The sequence below is a fragment of the Zalophus californianus genome, chromosome 2 (genome assembly GCF_009762305.2).
Source record: "Zalophus californianus isolate mZalCal1 chromosome 2, mZalCal1.pri.v2, whole genome shotgun sequence".
NCBI lineage: Eukaryota > Metazoa > Chordata > Mammalia > Carnivora > Otariidae > Zalophus > Zalophus californianus.
The window spans coordinates 107,275,746-107,299,123 of record NC_045596.1 but is presented as its reverse complement, the minus strand read 5'-3'; the positions used below and the strand labels follow the sequence as shown (position 1 = coordinate 107,299,123).

Below are 23,378 nucleotides of genomic sequence, written 5' to 3'. Positions count from 1 at the left end.
AGATGATCCTTGGGCTTTGAAGCACGACTGGAAGAGTTGAGGGCTTCCCATCATTGCTTCCCCATTTGTATCCTTTTTCTTTTTAAATATCGAATTAATTATATTCATTATCTTCTTCCCCCAAAGCCTAATGTTTTAAAAAGGAGGAAAAGGAGGAGAAAAACTTATATTTTCTGTGGCAATTTTTTTTATGTGAAGAAAAAGTAGTTGCTGGCTAAAAATACAAAGTATATAATAGCCGTCCCCACCACCTTATCTTCAGGGGATATGTGCCAGACCCCCAGTGAATGCCTAAAACCATGATTAGTACCCAACCCTATATATACTATGCTTTTTTACTCTACATACATGCCTACAATAAAGTTTAATTTATAAATTAGGAACAGTGAGAGATCAATAACAATAAAACCAGCACGAATTTCTTCTTCCCTTCTTCACAATTTCACAGATAGATTTGTTCTTACTATAGATCTCAGCAACCTCGGCACATAATTTTTTTTCTTTCCCTATTTAGTTGAGACTTTTCAATTCTTCACTTCAAGGAAGTACTTTCCAGCTTTTCTTTGGCACCTCTGAATTGCCAGTATCATCATCCTTGAGTTTTGGGACCTTTATTAAGTAAAATAAGGGTTATTTTAACACAAGCATACTGTGACAGCAGATCTGATGACCCAGATGGCTAAGTGACTAACGGGCGGGTAGCACATATACAACATGGATGCACTGCACGAAGAGATGATTCATGTCCCAGGCAGGACAGTGCAAGATTTCATCAGGATACTCAAAACGGCATGCAATTTAAAAATTACGAATTTTTTCTTCCTGGAATTTTCCATTTAATATTTTTGGACCACAGTTGACTACAGATAACTGAAACCAATGAAAGCAAAACTGCAGATAGGGGTCGGGGGGACTACTGCATTTACCCCTGGACTGTGACTTACACTTTACTGGAGCTGTGAAGAAGCATGAGAAAATACTTGAATAAATGCATGTACTGTGTAATCTATTTAGGGGGTGAGAAGAGAGAATCTGCACGATACTATAGTGAACAATTCAGAACACAGCAAGGAAATGCATTTATACATATATTAAACAAAGGAATGATTATTCTTTCATGGTCCTGAAGTTGAAAAGCAAATTTGAAACAGTGATTACAAACCCCATTCTCAAATACTTTCTATAGGGTGCACTGTTTGTATGTTACTAATGGACAAATTTTCCAAAATTCTGTGGTTGAATTGCATGCTCCTTTCAAAAGAAAATGGTTATATAAGGTGCTTTTGCTTGCTTGGTATTGGAAGAAGGAAAATATTTCTTACCTAGATGAGAAAAAGTTAGGAGATGTTCTAAAGACACCTAAACAGATAAAAAGAGGATCCCTACTGGGTTTTAAAAAGTTCACAAATCACAGCATTCAAATTCAATATTTTTATGGTTATATCTAAAATATTTGTGCTTTACTTTTCCCCATATTATAAACACTTATGCTTTATATCTGAACCTGTGATTCAGAATGACTGATTCACTTTTCAAATCAGGACACACTAAATATATATCTCTTTTTTTTTTGGATTGTTTTATACGCATTTTTAAAATTGCTTCAGGTATTTTATAAGTAAGTCACCATAGACTATTTTAAATATGGCTTTCCTATCCAAAACTGACATATTGTTGCCATATTAGTCAATTTTTAAATTATTTCCTGTATTTATCTAGGATGCCTAACACTGCCACCATTATATGTAGTTATGAAGACACTTATGGCCTTTTGTAAAAGTCTATTTATCTTACACCAGCTCTCTTTTCAGATAGAAAACATACTTAATAAATGAAAAAAATAGTTAATAAGCCACATTTAGCTAGCACCAGTGACTGTTCTATGGAACAATATAGAGTAGAAGTTAACTCCATTTAATTTACAGCTATTTTATAACAATATTTTATTAAGGTATAATTTACATATAGTAAAATCACAAATCTTAAATATACAGCTTGGGGAATGCTGATAAATGTATGCAGTAACTGTCAGCCAGATCAAGATACAAAACATTTCAACTACCCCCCCCAAATTCCCTCATGTCCCTTTTCCAACTAATTTTAATCCCCTGCTCTCACCCAGAGCAATCACTGTTCTGAGATGCATCACTACAGCCTAGTTTGGCCTATAATTGGCCTTCATATAGACGGTTATGCAGAATGTTGTACCTGGTTTATTTTGCTCAATGTGATGCTTTTGAGATTTATGTAGGTTATGGCACGTACCAGTAGTCCATTCGTTTTCATGTTACTCCACTATCTGACTATATTGCAGTTTGTCTATCCATTCTCCTGTGGATAGAAACTTGATTGTTTATAGTTTTGTGTTATGAATAAAGCTGCCATAAACATTCATTTCTCTTGAGTAGATACCTAAGAATGAAACTGCTGAAACACAGAGTAGGTATGTATTTAGCTTTAGAAATTTCCAGTTTTCCAAAGTGGTTGTACCATATATTACATTCCTATCCATAGTGTATAAAAGTTCTAGGTACTCTACATTCCCATTATTGCTTGATATTGTCAGTCTTTTTCAGTTTTAACCATTTAACCAGTGTGTATATTTTGTAATTTTAGTCATTTAGTGGTATCTTGTGGTTTTAATTTGCATTTCCTTGATGATAAGTGATGTTGACTTTCTACATACTTATTGGCCTTTTGTATATTTTTTTTTCTGTGAAGTGTCCTTAACTGGCTTCCCCTTTTATTACTGGTTTATAGGAGTTCTTCATATATTCTGGGTAAGAGGTTCTTTGTCACATACGGATATTTTGAATATTTTATTCCAATATGTGGCTTGCTTCTTCACTTTTTTAATGGAAGCTTTTGATGAACAGAAAGTTTTGATTTTGGTGAAGTCTAATGTCTCTTTCTCTCTTTCCCCAAAAAAGCCTTCTGGGATTTTTAACTGGGATTGTGTTGAATCAATTTGGAAAAGGAAACTAGGCAGCTTATTTTCTCCTATATAAAGAAATCTATAGGTAGGCAGTCCAGATATGATACATTACTCTATTGCACTGTTCAGAACCCAGGCTCCTTTGTCTTACTGCTCAGCTGACCCTGGATTGTCTCCTCATTGGTACAATATAGCTAGTGTGTTACCTCAGGTTTCAATTATGCAATTCAGGAAAAAGGAAGGGGGAGGGCAAAGGACAAAAGATAAAATGTGTATGGCAACTGAATCTTTCAAAAACATCTTTTCTTGAAGTTCCACCTAACACTGTATACTTACATCTCATTAAACTGAACTGTTTTATCATGTCATTTCAATCTGTAGAGGAATCTGGAAAAATGTTTTTGAGCAGTGACCCTAAAAATTCAAGTTCTGTTAGTAAAAAATAAGAGGATAAAGTATATCATTGGGTAGACAACTAGGTGGTCTGTACAAGTAATAAAAGTTCTTTGAAAAAAAAAAAAGTTCTGCAAGACTGCTCTTCTCTGAGTTAAGAATGCTAGTGAAGGACCAGGTTTGGTGGAGAAGTTCATAGATGATCTACTAGACGGCTTTAAACTCTGAACTATATCACATCACAAAACTTGAAAAATCCTAGACCAGGAGTGTTTGATGTTTACAAAATAAAGTGAAGATATTTTGGCATTTGGTTTAACAGCATTAAGAAAATGTCATTTGTTTGTAAATGAAAGCAGAAGCTGTTGCCCAACTTCAAGACTACTTCATTCCATTTCCTTCTACAGACTAAAAATAGTCACAAGACAGGAAAAACAGCTGGTTAAATACATATGTATCTTAATGATGCCTTAACAGATGTGGATCTCCTGCTCAACTGAAATAGGTCATTGTTTTCAACCCACTTCAAGAATGCATAGAAGATTCTGAGTAAAGAATTACTGTACATTACATGGAACTTAAAAAAATGCACAAATAAGATGTTCCAGTCTCAGGCTGGCTGAGGTTTAGGGAAGTGGGAGGAGAAATAATGGTGTTGGTTGACAGAGTCAGGGATATCTGGGGTGATGGTAATGCAAGGCAGATAGAACTGATTGATGTGACAGCTCCTAGACTGAATGACTCTGAGAAACATTTGAACTTCCTAAAGTCATCTACAAACTTTCCATTTTCTTGTTAACTCATATACAACTTGCCACAAAGATACTATATTTTCACTGACCTCTATGAAAGTAGTTGTTCTTGAAGTGTGCTGGTGATATCATGATTAAAAGAGATTATACATATTATTGATTTACCTTAAAAGATACAGAGAAGAAATGACTGATATGATCATCTACTATACTCGTAGACATCAGGTTTCTCTATTAACCACAGCTCTGATTCTGGTTGTTTCCATTCTTCTCCAAGCAGTGTATTAAAACTGAAAGGCTTGAAGTATTCCAGACGATGACTAAACACAAAGGAAAAGAAGGTGAGAATGGAAATGAATTACGCATTTAGTAATTAAGTAAATTACTATTTACTTTGTCACATTTGTGATAGAACATTCTATTTTAAAAATACCAAAGGTAAGATGTATTCTACGTATACAACTTTCTCACTCTTGCTATCAAACATTCAGCTCTGAAATTCACTGACATCTCAAAACACTCTCCTCTTAATTCTAGAAAAGCTCCCTCACAGCTGAGGGAAGAAATAAAAATCAACCCTCAAAACCTGACTCATCCTATCTAGCCTTAAACAAATATTATACTCTTAGAGATGTTTTTACATTCAAATTTTGATATATTTTATATGCCATATAGATAATCATTTTAAAGTTTCAGCTCTGTAACTTAGAGGATAGACTACTTTGCCAAAGCAAGAGAGGTGAATGTAAAAGAGATTTGATCCTACTTCTTTTCTAAGAAAACCATTTAAGTATTGTGGCTTAATGAGGAGACAATGACTTAACTAACATGTTACAGTGGATCTCAGCTGTGCAGGAAATCGTTCCGCCCTGACTCTACCTTGACCAATGGTATACTCATACTTTTATCTAGGGTCAGTCTCCAGTAACTTGTAAATGAGGAGCCTGAATACAGGAAGGCATTAGCTGGTGAAGAGCCAGAGAAAAAAGCCATCTTGATATGAGGGCCCTGAGTGAGTTCCGTCTGGATTCCTGTCCCATTCTGCCTCGCACTGAGCAGGCTGAACCAGGCTGAACCTGGTTTAGAGTCACACTGTGAATCCAGAGTTAAGAAGTTTAGGAAACTTCCAGTTATGAAATGACTAAGTCACAGGGATAAAAAGTACAGCCTAGGGAATATAGTCAGTGGTATTGTAATAGCATTCATTATACGGAGACTGATGGTAGCTACAGTTGTGAACATAGGATAACATACAGATTTATTGAATCATTACGTTGTATACCTGAAACCAATGTTAACATTGTGTAGCAACTATACTTCAATTTTTAAAAAATTAAAATAACAAAAGAGGTTAGGGAAACAACAGAGACGGATAAGAGGTAGCAAGAAGAGAAAGGCAACAGGGAAGGGTAAGAAAAAGAGTCAGGACTGGGGACAAAAGCAAAGGGAAATGTGTGTCAGGCAGAATAAAGGAATAGGCTAGAAAAGATAAGGCAAAGTGCGTGAAGTAAGGGCACGACAGGAAGGAAAAAGCTAACAGGGAGAAGGACAGGGTAGCACTTCCTAAGAGGAAAAAGGCAGGAAAGTCAGTCTACCATGGTTCAAAGTCCATCAGGATATCTCTTTAGGCTCTTCTAAACATGAAATCTCAGACTGGGCCACACCAAGTACACCCAGAGAGATCCAGAGCAGGAATCTCAGCTTGCCCCAGGACACCATCTGCTTCTACTGTGTTTATAGCAGTCCATGGAGCACTTATAAGGCTGGCCAGGAGCTATATTCTCCTCAAGTGACAGCTTCGGGTGCAAAGAGCTAAGACTCAAACTGAAAAAGTGTAGGAGATACCTTAGCTTACATGCCTGCTGCCCCACAGGAGCCATCTCTTGTAATAATAACTTCATTATTATAGTTTCCAGCATCCCCATGGGAAACAAGACTGCTAAAGGGAAATCCCAAAGCCATGTGGCCCCTATCAGGTATTCAGAGTTTATTCATAATTCCTCTCAGATCAGAATCAGTTTACCAATTAAGGCTCATTATTATGACAGGCAAAGTTGCTTAGAAATATAGTTGACATTTTTATCCGTATGAGCTTACTAGGGGAAGAGAGCTAGAGAGTTAACTGAAGATCACATTCTCAAACTGCAAGAAAGGATTTATTAACCCTTTACCCACACCAGGAAACACAGATGTCTCTGGCCATTTAGCTCTGAAAGGGATCATAAATGAATCTGTAACCATACTTTGATACTTGCTGTTGCAATACTCACTAAGCAAGATTTTTCTCATAGCACTATGGAAATATAAGTGCTCTACTGACAGCAGTGAGAGAGACTATGTCTGTCCAAAGTCAGTCTGTCAAGTATTTACTGAGGACAATCAGGGAACACATGGCTCTGCTAGGCATCTGTACACATACGTCTTCTTGGAGTGAAAAATGTTACTACTGTTCTACCCAAAATTAGTTTCCAAAAAACTCAGAGTTGGAACCTATCTTCATTTATTTTCTACTTACAAATCAGGTTTTTGTCCTTGTTGCAGTTCATGTTGAGGTACCGGGTAGAGAGCTTCGTAGTTTCTTTTATCTTTTGATCCATGAATTGCAAATGAATTGAATTTTGTCACACTTGGTGGAAAATAACTCCAAGGAAGATAAGCTCTGCCTTCCCATTTTGTCACTCCTCTAGACACTTTGTATGACAGAGCAAGTTCTTGCTACAGAAACAACATGTGAAACACAAAAGGTAAATTCAGATTTATACTTTAAACATTTTATATAAGATATATATATCTTTTACATATGACATATATATCTTTAAGATTACATTTAAGGATTTTGTCTAATATTTTTATTTACTTACTTGCCATACATTTCTTCTTCCAGAGAGTAAGAGCACCAAATGTTGTCCATGACTGTCAAAATTAAAACTCGTCATGAGTGTTTGAAAGAACAAATGTTATTTTCTTTACTTTCCTTCATATCTGCAATATGTGCTTATAACTAAATTTCCAAATAATTAAAAGATGCAATATGAACTGGGGCGCCTGGGTGGCTCAGTTGTTGGCATCTGCCTTTGGCTAAGGTCATGATCCCAGGGTCCTGGGATGGAGCCCTGCATCTGGCTCCCTGCTCAGCGGGAAGCCTGCTTCTCCCTCTCCCATTCCCTCTGCTTGTGTTCCTGCTCTTGCTGGTCTCTCTCTCTGTCAAACAAATAAATAAAATCTTTAAAAAAAAAGATGCAATATGAATATTGGATAATTATAGGGAGAACCAGTGTGTTCAGTTACTCAGAAATACCAATCTTTGAGTTTATCATTTTTCAGACAACTGCAGTCAAATGCATAAAGCTACACATGTCCGGACTGCTTTTTATATTCTGTAAATAAGAAATTATATAAAATACTTCAACTGGTTAGATGGTGCAAAGTATGAAAAAGGGGTGGAGGATACCATAGTATCTGGTGCTCATAATTAAACCCATTTCAGAAACTAAAGTACCCTAAGGGAAGCTGGCACCAATTTCTAAGTCCAAATCTAACAACTTTACTAAAGGTTATTTCGGTAAAAAACTATCTTGAAGCTCATTAGGAAGACAGAAAGTAAAAACATAGATTGTCTAATACAAGTCAACAGGCTGAAGATTTTAATTTGGATCTATTCTCTCCCACAACTGTCCTCGACCGGCCTGCCTCTTGTATTTTCCTGCTTTCTACCATTAGTTTCAGACACTGATGACATATTTTCAAAGAAACAAAACATATCCTCAGATGGAATTCTATTAAGAAAGCATAATTGGGATTAGCCAGGTCAGTAAGAATCAAAGGATTTCAAGTAGTTACATGAAGCAAATTTACTGTCATTGGAAAAGACTAAACATTTCTCCTCAGATGGTCTGTTGTGAGCTTTTCAGGGAGGATTTCCCTGCAGTAAACTATTCTAACAGAAGACAGGTATTATTTTTCATTAAAAGTTCTCTGCTTATTTTTATTATTATTATGCAACTTTAAGAATATCCTAAGAGGGATAAAAGTCCTTGCAAATTAAAACAACAATATTCCCAGAGGTTAATTAACTGTCACAGAAGTTGACTGCCTGAAGCAAAACCATGATTCTTGATTATTAACTGTCCCGTAATATATGAAACCAAACTACTCTATGGATTTTTTAACTTATTAATAATTTAACTTAAAAACCTATTTTTTAAATTATTAATTTTATACATAATGGTTATCATATAATTTTAATAAGAGAATCTAATTATCCTATTCATCTATTACTAAGTCATCACCTTGTGAAAATAAATTGATATCATCTAATAAAATTAAAACTAAGGATAAAACTAGAATTCTAGCATATCCAAGTTCTTAACTGCTTTCTAGACAAGTTATAAATCTATTTGCCTTAGCTTTCTCACCTTTATGATGAAAATAATCACAAAAGAGTTGAAGTTTTCTTACCTCACATGACAGTTAAATCATATTTTTCAATAAAAGATTCTGGCATGTTAGTTAAAAGGTAACACACAAAGATACATGATTATTCTCAAAAAATATAACTGTGAACAGCTATGTTTTCTACCTTAGAATTAGCAAGAAATCAAACTAAGGAAAATGAAAATGGTATCTAAAATCTCACTTAAATCAACTGTTTGGGATGCTGCCCACCCTAAAAGGGACAGAGGCTACTGGGTATTAGATACTGAGAGGTATTTAAAGGTCAATTAAAATGAATAATGGCAATACAAAGAAATATTTCATTACTAAATATTTTACTAATTTAAAATGTTATATAGATGACAGGCATAAATTTACTTTTTCACATATATAGGAAAAAACTGCCAACAAGGTAAAGAGGGTTCCCAAAGGACTGGTTAAATTTGAACAAAAGAGTCCAAGGTTAATATTTTTAATAAGTCTAAAAAAAACTATGTGTGATTTAATTTTTATCCCTGGCACTGAACACGAAGTGACATAGTATATACTCAATAAATGAATGATGAATAAAGGAGAGAATACATAAATATATAATTACATAATACATAAAATTCAAGTTTAATATAGTTGTTTAAAAAATTCTCTAAAAGAAACTAGTTCAATTCATTGTATCTATATCTCCCTTTATTTCTGAATAGCTAATACATAATGATGCAAATTTCAGAATAAAGAGTGAGAGACAGTTTCTGTTATTTATAATGATTTTTCATTTTACAAAAAAACTTTCCATTTATTAGAAACCCAGCCACATTAGTGAATTGAAAATAATATCAACGTAATATTTTCAAACATTTATAAAATATGTTATATGTTTACTCGAAAATAAAGAATTATATATAATTCAGATTAGCATTCCTCCTTTTGGTTGAGCTTTTACCATGGACCATATAATTTATAACTAGAAATTAACTTATTCAAATTATGTAGTAATTAGAAAAATTTTATACTTACGGACAAAGTTCAACTTCTAAATACTGTTCAGTTATGTCATTCAAGAAAAATGTTTCCACAACTTTTGAAAACAGAGATAAGACATACCGAGAAATTTAATTTTACTTCAGTAATAAATAATTTGTTTATTTTTTAGAATATAAAATGAATTAACTCATTATTTTTAACTATAATTCTATCCCCATAGGAAAAGGGGAAAAGCAAATAAATACACATTGCCTGGAAGAAATACACAGAAAATAAATCATCAATTTTTTCCCATATCAGATTGTCCTAAGTTAAAAATACTAATAAAGCCTAGTGTTGGGTGAGGTTCTAAAAAAAATGAATGTTATTACGCAGACTTTGAGCCAGTTACCTTCTTCTAGGAATTTATCTTAAGGAAATAATCAGACAACTGGGAAAAGTAAGTATAGTGCTGTTCATCAAAGTATTGCTCAAAAATAGGGAATGATCTACATGGTTATCTCCTATGATATAAATAAAACTCCTATTATATAGGAGAGCTGTTAAATAAATTACGGAATTTATATATTCCACGCAATAGAATGTAATGCCAGTCATTACAATCAAATATAAAGTTACATATTTTTTGATATTGGAAGACAGCCATGATATTTCATAAGCAGGCTGCAGAAAAATAACCAAATATACATGGAATAAGAATGTGCATGTGTGCCTGTGTGTCTAGATGTCTGCAAAGTATGCATACACACACAAAAAATGACTTGTTATCTCTGATAGAGGGAATACAGGTAGGTGATTTTTCTGCTCTTTACAAATTCCTGGAGTTTTCTGAGCATGTCATCCTTTAAAAATTATTTAATTATGAAAGTAATATATATTTCTTATAAATGATTAAAACAATATAAACACATATGAAGTAAAAAGTCAAAGTCCTTTTCTTCACACTTTGCTCTAAAACCTGTCAGACTTTTTCTGTCCTTCTACAGCCTATTTTACGTGCATGGATTTTAAAAAATAAATATGGAATCATACTTGCCTACAACTATCCTTTTTCACAAAAAACTTTCCAGCATATAAAATCCTAATGCTTTTAAATTACTACATAGTACTCTTCTATAGAATGTTATAATTCATTCACATAATCCTTTATGATAGACATTTAGATCGTTTCCAGTTTTCCATGTGTTATTTTTATAATGAAATATCTAAGATACAGAGTTCCATCAACAGTTCAGAGTCTTGTCCCTTTCTAAATGAATTAGAATGCTTCCATGATGCTTAATTTTATGTGTCAACTTTAATCACAGTACCCAGGTATCTAGTCAAACATTATTCTAGATGTTTCTGTGAAGGTATTTTTTTGGATGAGATTTAACATTCAAATCAGTAGACTTTTAGTAAAGCAGACTACGCTCCATAATGTGGCTGAGTCTTACCCAATCAATCAGTCTCATCCAATCGTCTAAGCAGAAAAAGACAGACCTCCCCTGACCATGAAGGAATTCTGCCAGTAGACCAGCAGACTCAAACTGCAACATCAGCTCTTCCTTAGGTTTCCAGTCTACTGTTCTACCCTGCAGATTTTGTACTTGCCAGCCTCCAAAACTGCATAAGCCAATTCCTTAAAATAAATCTTTCTCTACACACACACACACACACACACACACACACACACACACACACTTTCTCTCTTTGTCTTTCCCTCTCTCTCTCTCTCCCTCTCAGTCCTGTTTCTCTGGAGAACTCTAATACATCTTCTAATTACTATTTTGCATATCATCTTAAAATCATTTTTGCATCTTCTCTATATTAAATACTGTATCAAATTCTGGGAGTACCTTAATTAGTTTACAATCTAATCAGACATGAAAGTGGATACTCTTCTTTTTTAAGATTTTATTTATTTATTTGAGAGAGAGAGAGAGAGCTAGGAAGAGAGAGCAGGAGTGGGGGGTGGGGGTGGGGAGAGGGAGAAGCCAGAGCAGGGAGCCGGATGCAGGACTCAATCCCAGGACCCTGGGATCATGACCTGAGCTGAAAGCAGATGTTTAACCTACTGAGCCACCCAGAGGCCCCGCAAGTTGATACTCTTTTAATAAAATTACCACAAGGGAAGGAGACACAGGTTGCTGCTACACACAAAAAAAGAAAACACTTAGCTCCAAAAAGTGGTTTAGGGAAGGATTCCTGGAGAGAGTGTTATCTAAGCTCCACCTTGAAAGATGAGTTGGAATTGGGGGAAGAATGATGGAAATCGGGCATCCCAGGGTGAGAGAGAAGTATAATCAAATGTACATGATTAGGACATATCATCCCTTAAAGAACTACAAGCAGTTCAGTCTTCCTAGGTAAACATTTCAATGCACAAAGAAGTAATGCTGCAAAGAGAATAAGGGGCTAGATCATGGAAAATCTTATATAGAGATCATAACAAGAAGGGTGAAACTATCCTGAGAGGACAGGAAGCCTGAGAATGTTTGTAAGGACCTGAATTATGAGTTTGAATTTTCATTTTCGATAGATCACTCTGGCTTCTAAGTGAAGGATAGACCTAAGAGTAAAAAGACTATTAAGGACCCTTTGACTAGCCCAGGTAAAAGATCATAAAGGCCTAACCTATGGTAGGGATGGTGTGAATGAAGAGGAGGTACTAAATTAGAGAAACATCGGGCGCCTGGGTGGCTCAGATGGTTAAGCGTCTACCTTCAGCTCAGGTCATGATCCCAGGGTCCTGGGATCAAGTCCCACATCGGGTTCCCTGCTCCTCGGGAGCCTGCTTCTCCATCTGCCTCTCTCTCTCTCTCTCTCTCTGTCTCTCATGAAAAAATAAATAAAATCTTAAAAAAATAAATAAATTAGAGAAACATTTAGGAGGTGAAGCTGATAGGACTCATAAATCTAAATATGGAGAATGAGAGAAAGGGACATCTTGGAAAGATCTCATATTTCTATATTTAGTGAATTGATGTATTATAGTGATTGGGCACATGGGGAAAGAAGCAGATTTATGAGAGAAGTGGATGAGTTGAGTTTAGGCTTCTTCAGTTTGGTGTCTATAGTACCTCTAGTAGATAAGTCACATTAATGTCTATACCAGTAAGTAGCTGGTATGTAAAAGTTCTGTATCAGTAAAAGATAACATATGTTTTACATATGATAAATTAACACTGAAAAATGCATGCTATACAGATGTTAGTATGGACTACAGGAATCATCAAAGGTTTCTTTAAAGAAATGAAACCTATATTAGACCTTGAACTAAGTACATTAGAGGCGGAGGGGTGGAGGTGGGAAATAGAATGAGAAAAGGTACATGGGTTAGAATATGCATGGATAGTAAGACCACTAGCCTTTCAGAAGTCAAGAGTTTTTGGCTGACATATGATTCCACTTACATATTGAATCTAGAAAACAAAACAAATTAGTAAACAAAAGGTGGAAACAGACCCATAAATACAGAGAACAAACTGATTGTTGCCAGGGGCTGGGGGTGGGTGCAGAGGGTAGGGAGATGGGCAACATGGATAAAGGAGAGTGGGAAATACAGTCTTCCAGTCATGGAATGAATAAGTCACAGGGATAAAAGTCACAGCATAGGGAATATAGTCAATGCTACTGTAACAGTGCTGTATGGAGACTGATGGTAGCTATACTTGCAATGTGCATAGCATAATGTACAAACTTGTCAAATCACTATTTTGTGAACCTGAAACTAATGTAACATTGCTATATTAAAAAAGAGCTTTTGATTGAATAGAAGAGCCCAATTTATGAGTACTCCAAAAGCTTATAAGAGGGTTTGAACTTTATTTCAGGGATCGTTACGGTTTGTGATCTGAGGAATGGAATCATAAAGAGTATTGCAGAAAGATAAGTTTGGTAGCTTAATTACAATATATTAGAAGGGGATCATACAGCAAACCTGGCACAGTGTAATTTTATGGCATGTCCTTTAGCCTTCATTTGACATTTGAGATTAATTGCCAGTATAAAATGAAAACTACATTTCATATTAAAGTTGATAGTATTTCTATAATAAGTGAAACATCCCCAAACTTCCACAAAGAAGGTTTATAAGGTTAAAGCAGCAATTTGAAGATACTTAAAGACAAAACAGAAATGGTGAACTCTTTTTAAAATAGGTATCAGAAGTAAAGGAAAGAAATACGGCTGCAATTTAAAAATCTGGATTTGTACTTGTCATTTTTCACTGTTCTAGTTATATAGCTGAAGTCACATAGGTGATGGTGAAAAAGAATAAGAGACTGGTAGAGAATGGAAGAAACTCACATGTCAGTGGCTCAGAAGAGCACTCACTTCCATACAGCAAGATAAAATAATAATTCAAGGAGAGGTTATTATAAAGAGATTTATATTTGCAATAAAATACAGTACTTCCACTTACCTTCATAATCCCAGAGTTCATTGTAAGGTTTTCCTGGTTCTCCGAGTGGGGCTGGAGGATCATTGAAAAATGGAGCACTAACTTCCATCATCACCCCTCCATCACCTGGATTCAGCCTGACAAACACTGGCTCATGCTTCACTGGAAAACCATCCCACGTGTGTTCAATTTTAAAATCCATCTGAAGATTCTAAAGGAAAAAAAATTAAAACAAACTCTTTAACAATAAACAAATGTTTCCTTTAGTTGGAAATGAAATGAAAATTCCAATGTCAAAAAGCAGACAGGAAGGCAGCAGAGTGACAAGAACACAGTTCTGAGAGTCAAAAGGCCGTTTGTATTATGGCAAACCATGGACAGTTCTATCGTAAAATAGGTAATTGGATCCTAAAAGTTTTAGAACTAGAAAAGTTTAAGAACTAAGTCTAGATCCAGCTCAAGTCACCTTGTAAAGAGTATATCAAAATCATTTTTAAAAACTATAATTAAGTCCACAGAAGAAACTGTTCATATATACTTATGAACTTATATACTTAACAACTATAAACACTATGAGTTTCTGTGCCATTCTTTGTCTTTTATTCTAAAGTGTGCAGGTGTCTGAATTATTGGATCCCTTAGGAATCAAGATCTTTATAAAATTCAGTCTGATAAAAAAAATAACTATAAATCAGCAGAAGCACTGCTGCTAACACTTGTTTCTTTGACTAAAACCCTTTCTTTGTAGGGTGGGAGTTGCAGGGAGGGGAGTATTCCAACCATTTCAAGGTTAATAGAGTTTAATATTGTCTTCCTTGGTCTCAGGGTATAGATTTTCTTAGCTGCTTCAATTGTTGAAATTTCACTTGTTAAATGACCACATGTTTGGTTAATCCCCTCTCTCCAACTGAAAAATGGGAACAGATTTTATCATTCAAACTTTGAAATAGACTAAATACATTTGCTACAAGCAGTCTTTGCATTTTAGATTTTTTCTCTAAGGATTAAATGGACATAAATAGCATTATATTAATAAAATTACATTTTCTATTAAACACTATGTATCAGGCATTTTACAAACATTATCTCATTTAATTTCACAACAAACTTGCAAAGGAACTATTTTTATCCTCATTACAAATGAAGAAATCGATTTGTCCAAGGTCACACGGCTGGCAAATCATGAAACTGAATCAATGTAAGCCATGTTTTCCCAGATGAAGATATTTCAGGAATCTGCAAGGAGATGCAAAATTTATTTTAAGAGTGGTAGATTCCCCAAATCATATTAGGTCCTTATATCTTGTTCTTGATTAGTAATGATGCTATTTCCAGACTTCAATTTCCCTTATCTGAAGTCTTTGAATACATGTCCTTGCTTCATATGTTATTTTTACCACAAATAATAAAGTTAAGTTTTGGATAAATTTATTTCAATTAATAGGTATTGAGTACCTATGAGGTACCAATCATTCGGAGATCCGAATATATAAGCTCTGTGGCACACAGGAATCCAAGATCTCTGAAAACCTTTTTCTAAAGTATGCGGCTCTTTCTAATTTTCACTCCAGGCTAACAAATTTTAATTGATAACCTCAAAAATTTTAAAAAATAATTCTGGTATTATATAACCCACTTGCAACTAATAGTATTTGAGAAGAGGATATATTCAACAATTTATATTCCTTATTATTAAAATAAGCTCAATGAGTGATAAGATGGTATAAACTGATTCTGATTTTTGTAGAATTTAGTACTGATTTATAAGGAATAAAATACCTCAATAATATACTGATTTTCTTTAGTTGAAATATCAGGTACATTCTTCATATATAAATGGATAAATCTCTATCCCAAATTTTGGTACTAGTAAGTATCATCTTGAAGCATATAGGAAGAAATAAGAATAAATCAAGATGTTAGAAATGCTGACTAAATCTGATTTTTATACCAATATGCTGAGAGAATATGCTATTCTCCTAACTTGGAGCTTGACAATCCTGGCAAAATATAACTTAGCGACTAAGAAGTTTTGGCAGATTCACTCATTCTCCACAGAACCACCATATCTACAAAAATACTGCACACATTAAAAGGATCCCTATCCTAATCAGTAGGGTTTCCACTAGGAATTTCCAACTCCCAGCTCTTACAGGCAATCATCTTTACATCTAAATGGAATTAAAGCATATCCAGGGATTTGATCCTAAAAATGGCTGGTCAGTTCCATGCACACATGGTGGGTCTTGTGGTCAGAGTGAGGTGTACTTTATAGTTTCAAATTAATTCAAAATGTAATCTTTACCTGAAAGTTAAGAAGAAATTAAATATAAAAGCAGAGCTAATTTGCTGAGAGTATAAAGTAGTGGTACCTCAAGACTTTGTACTGGCCCTTTTCCCTGATGTTTTTGAGCAGTGTTTGAAATTACTGCAAGAAATACTGACTAGACTTCCATCAGCAGGGAGGAGTGCCATGGCTGACATGCCCAAGGGTAGAATGTAATTTTGGCTTTAATTGCATAAAATGGCATAGTTTCCCATTAGAATGACAAATTTGTTAATTTGCTTAAAGAATACTCATGTTAATCCAAGTTAATCCAAGTGTGCATAATATTTATAACAAAAGTAAACTAAAAAGTATAGTCCTGCCCACTAGTTTACAATGTAATCTAAAGATAACATGGACCCAGACAGAAACAACTGATTCTCCTTTCAACTTCCTGGGGATACTTAGAACTGTCTCCTGAAGCTTAATTCTCACTACCTCTCAATTTTTTTTGTTCACGCATGTGCTCATATGAAGTAAAGACAGTTCAACTATCGATGTCCTTTGTGACCTGCACTAGTGTGCATCCTCTGCTCTACTTCCTGTCATTCTCTACTGCCCGTACACTGCTCTGGTCTCCCCATTCCCAACTAGAATGCCTGTAAGTAATAGGAACTCATTATTTGTCAAGTGAATAATCACCCTAGTCTCTGGATCCAAAATTTCATGATTCTAAGGTTTTGTGCAAAAGAAATCAGATACCACAAATTGTTTGTGGTATCATTCTCTTTCAACCAAAACAAAGGTAAGTAACTAAAGTAATATATCCAGAAACTTCCTTTCAGTTTAGTTTATCAAAGGTTTATTAACTAATCACTTGTTTCGAGTACCATACTAGGTGCTAGGGAAATTAAGCATAAGCCTATGGGGAGTTAGAGATGATTCTCATGTAGCTAATCAACCAGGTCTCATGTAGCTAAACCAGCTAGGTCTATTATCAATCGGTTCATTTTGTAGTCCAATTTAATAAGGTCAAATCCCTACACAAAACTAAGTTTTAAATGAATCAAAGATTTACAAATAAAAACCATATTAAAAAAGAAAAAAATGAATTTTTAAAGATGACCTTATAGTAGAAAAAGCCTTTTAAAATATAACCCCAAACCCAAAAGACATCAAAGAAAAGAGTGATATATTTGGCTGCATAAAAATAACAAAACTGAAAGCAGGGGGTGCCTGGGTGGCTCAGTCATTAAGCGTGTGCCTTTGGCTCAGGTCATGATCCCGGGGTTCTGGGATCGAGCCCTGCGTGGAGACCCGCATCGGGCTCCCTGCTCAGCGGAAAGCCTGCTTCTCCCTCTCCCACTCCCCCTGCTTGTGTTCCTTCTCTCGCTTTGTCTCTCTCTTCAAATAAATAAAATCTTAAAAAAAAAAAAAAAACTGAAAGCAGAATTCTGCCTACACCCACCAAAAAAAGCCCACCATTACAAAATCAAAAGATAGTTTTGGGAAAAAAATATCTGCAACTTGTATTTCAGACAAATAACTAACTTCTTTAATGTTTAAAGGGCTCCTAAAAATCAATAAGGAAAAAGATTCAATACCCCAATGGAAAAATGGGAAAAAACAGTTGACAGAAAGTAAATACAAAATGTTCAACCTCACTTATGATAGAAATGCAAATTAAAACAACAATAAATTACTATTTTCACCAATTGGAAAGTTTGATAACATGCTGTGATAATGAGGACACTGAGAAATAATCACATTACTGTTGGGACATAACTGGTACAGCCTCTGTGAAGAGCAATCCCTCAAAATCTATCAAAACAAACAAACAAAAAAGCAAATATCCTTTGACTCAGTAATTCTAGTTCTAGGAGTCATTACACCTGCACATATTCAAAATGACATAAGTATAAAGATATTCACTGCAACACTGTCTACAATAACAAAATACCATAAGCAATTTCAATACCCATCAGTAGAGGACCGGTAAGGAATTTACGCTGTATCATGCAATGAAATACTATGTAGCTGCTAAAACAGAGTGAAGCAGCTCTCTCTATATATCTAAAATATATTAAGTGAAAAAAGGCAAGGTGCAAGAAGTATGAATTTATTTTATTAAAAAGGAAGACTATTTGCATCTATTGTTGTGAATGCATACACTATCTCAGGAAGCATATATAAGAAACCAGTGGTGGCAGTGGTTACCTCTTTTGAGGGAATTATCTGCTTGTGACAAGAGAGCAAGGGAGGCTTACTTTCAACTGTTATTACTTAAAAAAAAAACTACCTGAATTTTATACTATGATAGATATACATTACTATTAAAAAATTAAAGAATAATTTAAAAATATTTTTTAAAGTCCATTTTATGGCTGGATCTCTCAGAGCACGTGATATACCTCTTCTCTATATTATATATGCTGAACATTTCTTAAATGTCAGATATTTAGAACATATTCTTAAATGTCAGAATATTAGAATATATTCATTCAAAGTGATCACCAGCCTAATAGGCAATTTTGATTTTGACTGTTTAGACTTTCTTAAAAGAATGTTTATTGTTAATTTGTGTTTTTCCACATTTTAACCTCTATTCTTCAAGTTACTCTTTCATCAAAAAAATCAATTTTTAAATTATTTTCATGCTTGTCTGTACTATGGAAATGAAGGAAGAGAAAGGAGACAGAACCGCAGAGCACTAAGTGCCTAGGAGACGAAAAATGTTCCACAAAGGTTAAAAGAAGGAAGTTATGGAAAAGATGTTTTCTCAACACAACGTTTTACAAGGAAAATTTCCAAATTCCTCTATTTACGAAATGTTCTTTAGTTTCCTACAACAATTATTTTTCAGTTTTGATTCTGCTTCCACCGGCACCCCTGCCCATTTATAAGAAAAACGGAGAAATGAGGAAGTCAGCCGGAAAGGGGAAGTAAACTGTGCCAGCAGAAGCAGCAGCTGAAAAATAAGTTACCAGAGAAAAAGCTAAGACTGGGCGAAGGTGCAAGTAACGACCGAGGAAACAACGCATAACAAGAGAACACAAGAAGAAAACACAGACCAGTAAGCTCTTTTCCGTGCTACACTCATCAGCTCGCAGCTTTCTGGGCAGGTGACTGGAGAGGGCTCCGCCTTAGGCTCCACCCAGCTGCCTACACATCCTGGGGGCGGGGCTTGGAGGACTGAAGCCGACTCTCCAGGTTTTTGCAGGGAAGAAAAATGTGGAAGGACCAGCAGAGAACATCTGAACTTTTAATTATTCCACTCAAGTTTGAATGGTTTTCTAGAAGGAGAAGTAACCCGTGTAACAATCTGAAAATGAACTGTAAATCATTAAGATTACAATAGAACACATACAGCAATAATTCACTTAATGTAAGTAAACTGGCGATATAAGCAAAAACTGTACATTAATTATATTACACTGGCTGTAAATAATATTACCCTAAATGTAAATGATATTACACTACTGGGAGGCATATACAGAGTGGTCAAAGATTGTGACATTGGAGTGCCTAGATTCAAATTCCAATTCAGATACTTTCCAACTATGATCATCAGCAAGTTACTGTAAAAAGGATTTTCTAAGTGGAGATATATAATACATTATATACACTATATATATATATATATATATATATATATATGTATTTAGCACAGTGCCTAGAATGCATGTAGCAAATCCTCAGAAAAGATTAGCTCTTATTATTAAAGTATATACAGGTTTGCTTAAAGAAAATATTTCTCAGGTGCCTGGGTGGCTCAGTCAGTTAAGCGTCTGTCTTTGGGCCCAGGTCATAATCTCAGGGTCCTGGGATCGAGTCCCACATCCGGCTCCCTGCTCCGCGGAGTCTGCTTCTCCCTCTGCCCTTTACGAGGCTCATGCTCTCTCTCTCTCAAATAAATAAAATTTTTTAAAAAATTAAAAAAGGGAAATACCTCCATTTCAAATCATTAAATTACATGTTTCTTAAGTGTTTTTTCTATAAAAAACTAGATTGTGAGGCAGGATAGTCTAACTGACCCTTGAGATAATAATATATGGTTAAGTGCCCTAGAGATGTACAACATGGTTCTGGTTGGTTCAGTTTTATTTATCCTAGCAGCTTCAGCATTTATCAACCTATTTTCCTTCATTTAGTGTCTCTTTCACATAAGACAGTGTGAACTTACTGTTTCTACACCGGATTAAATGTAAATTCATAACATAATCATACATAAACTTCTAAACTTCTCAAGAAAAGGTAATTTACAGAACTACAATATTTCCAAATAATAGAATCACTCTGTATTTTGGTTGCTGTTACCAAAATGTCTATAGGATCTGTGGGTTTAATTCAGAAGGAGTCACCGCACCTGAACTTCACAGCTACTCTGAGAATACTGTGCATATTCTACATGTTAAAGTACAGACACCGCCATTTTCTCCTGATCGGCAAGAGCAGAGATTACATTAGTGGGTAGCCATTATTCAAATATTTTCAGGTAAAGTATTAAACTATACCATACGAAACAGCAGAAAATCACAATTTCACATGGTTCAGCCCAAATATATTTTGCTTATAACATACTTTTTAAAACCTCTTTGAGGGAAAATAGCTTTTGTATTTGTTTTACCGAAACTATTATTTTTGTTTTCTAATAATCACTTTTGGTGGGAGAGGGAAATAAAGGAGTTATTGTTCAGTAGATACAGAGTTTCAGTCAGGCAAGATGGAAGAGTTCTTGAGATCTTCTGTACAACAATGTGCATATGGTTAAGACTACTACACTATACTTAAAAATCTGAGAGTAGATTTCACATCATTTTTTCATTACAAAAATTATAATAATAAAAAAAGACAAGCTTAAAAAGAGAGCTCCCAATTTCTAGGCCATGCTTCTCTTCGCTGGTTAAAATAAACATTTTTTTTTAAGATTTCACTTATTTGTTTAAATAATTTATTTATTTGCGAGAGAGAGAGAGAGCACAAACAGGGGAAAAAGCAGAGGGGAAGGGACAAGCAGACCACACTGAGCGCAGAGCCCCTTGTGGGGCTCAATCCCAGGACCCAGAGCTGAGATCATGATCTGAGCTGAAATCAGGAGTTGGACACAACTGACTGAGCCACCCATGCACCCCTAAAATAAACATAATTATTAAGAAAATTTTAAAAATATCTTTTTTAATGGCATTTAATTATATCAGAGAATGTTTCATATTGACAATGACATGATATTCACTTGACCCTAGCTTAAATTTCCAACTTTAAATTCTTCATGATGCTTTCGACATAGTACTGGGTGCTCAATGTCAATTTATTATACAAATTAATATTAGTAAAAGCTATCAATTTTCAAGGGTTTTCTTTATTGAAGAAATATGTCTAACATAAAAACATGAAATTGGGGCTAGAGAATGGTTAAAAACATACTAAGTAATTTTTCTCCCACTTCTCATTCCTTGTACTCAATTCCACTAATAGATACTTTCCAAGCACATCCACTGAATTCTTTAAATTAATTCCTTCATCAGATATTTACTGAAACATTATTGAGTTCCAGGCATTCTGATGGAGCCTGGAGACAAACTGCAAAACAATATGATAGAGACTAGAGGAAGAAGCATGAAGTATTAAAGAAGCACCTTCCTTGGGGAAAGTGGGTAGAGGACACAAAGGAACCTTTAAAAGCAAGCAACACTAGAGGTAATACTTTAAGGATAAGTGGAAGCATAACAATTATGTTTCATAAGGATGAAAAATATTTTGAAAAAACTCCATTGAAATTCAAAAAATCAGCAGAATCTTGTAAACCAGCTCCCCAACCAAACCCCAAACCCCTAAAATGTAGTTTGTGTTGAACTTGACCATATAAGCCAAATAGTTCAAGTACAGAGATAAAAATTCCAACTTCGGATATTTATTTTACACAATGCAAAGACCGCTCATCATTTATATCAAGAAGGTACTCTTTGCTTTCACCAACACTAATATATCTTATCGACTTCTAGTGTAAATTTAGAATTAAGTTTATAACTGTTTGGTGCCAAATTAAACTACAATATGACAATATACAGATTCAAATGTAGGAGAACTTAAACACAAGCCCTTGGGGAGTCAGTGAGGAGTTCATGAAGAAAGTCATACACTGACCTTCAAAAAAGTTGAAGTTTGCCCACTCAATTTCTCCTTCCAATAAGTTTTTTGTATTAACTTCATGGCCACCAAAAACCAGATCAAGTTCAATCTTCACTGATACAAAGCTGAACTTTTTAAATGGTTATTAGATATACCTTCATATTTAACAGCCAGTCTTTAGAGGAAGGGACCACCGCATTCTCTTAGTAGTGAGTATGGAGAAAGCTTCAGGACTTCAAATACCTAGCAGGACATTGTTGGACACATTTTTAAAATTTCTTAATACATTCTGCTAACATTACTTCGTTTATATAACATTAAGAGTACAGGAAAATAAAACTTAAATTGTTAGAGAAAGCCAAATGGAGCTACCTCTTGACATGTCTGTTTAGTGAAACTACTTCAATAAAAACACACAATCTATTAAAAAGCACTAAAACTAGTGGCTAGCTTCAAGTTAACATTTCTATTGCTAAGTGTTGAAATTTCCTGCAATATTAAGATAAGGCTTAAACCCAGACAAAATCAGTTTTTAATGCTGGAAATTGTCATTTACCCCAAATATGAAGTTTTGTCTAATTTTTTCTGGCAAAAAAATGTAACTTTTTTCTTCTTTTTGAGGAAGGAAAGTTATCTCTAAAGAAATAACTGCTGAATTTGCAGGATCTTTGGAGTACCTCTAACTATATGCCTTATTGACACACAGTTAAATATTTAAACAGCTGTTTCCTTCCTCTAAAGACCCAAAGAGGCAGGATCGTACTTAGCTTCTAGAGATCAAGTCCATACTCAAAAATCCTCCAGAGGGTCAGCCTTGGCGGTGGGCTCTGAAGCCGCGAGTCCGGGTTCCGCCTCCAGCCACAGAAATGGACTTATTGTCCACCCACTCCTTTTGGCCAGCAGGTTCTCCCAGTACAGCAGTGTTAAGTATCAAAGATCCCGGGGGCATTTAACATATGTACTTGATGCCCTACCTACGTTTACATCTTGGGGGTTTTCTTTAAAAAAACACACACAAACACTGAGCTCCACCACAGCAAGACTCAAGCCAGCCAGCTCGACCACAGCCTCGCTAGCGGCTCAACCCACTGTAATCCAGATTCTCAC

General features: G+C 35.0%; 1 protein-coding gene across 5 annotated transcripts; it reads right to left on the bottom strand.

The window, feature by feature from the left end:
- Nucleotides 1–187: 187 nt before the first annotated feature.
- Nucleotides 188–23,360, bottom strand: C2H4orf33 (chromosome 2 C4orf33 homolog). Of its 5 annotated transcripts, XM_027599003.2 has the most exons (8): nt 23,246–23,360; nt 22,427–22,514; nt 13,898–14,087; nt 9,526–9,586; nt 6,942–6,993; nt 6,596–6,795; nt 4,246–4,400; nt 188–609 (listed from the first exon to the last, which is right to left on the bottom strand). In XM_027599003.2, exons 2-7 carry the CDS (start codon nt 22,430–22,432, stop codon nt 4,280–4,282), a joined length of 630 nt encoding a protein of 209 aa, XP_027454804.1. In that variant the 5' UTR covers nt 22,433–22,514; nt 23,246–23,360; the 3' UTR covers nt 188–609; nt 4,246–4,279. The 5 variants fall into 5 exon arrangements, with proteins under 5 accessions (XP_027454804.1, XP_027454803.1, XP_027454805.1 ...); XM_027599002.1 differs by lacking the exon at nt 188–609 and having other exon boundaries at nt 1,931–4,400; XM_027599004.1 differs by lacking the exon at nt 188–609 and having other exon boundaries at nt 1,931–4,400; nt 23,035–23,291.
- Between the last annotated feature and the right edge of the window lie 18 nt (nt 23,361–23,378).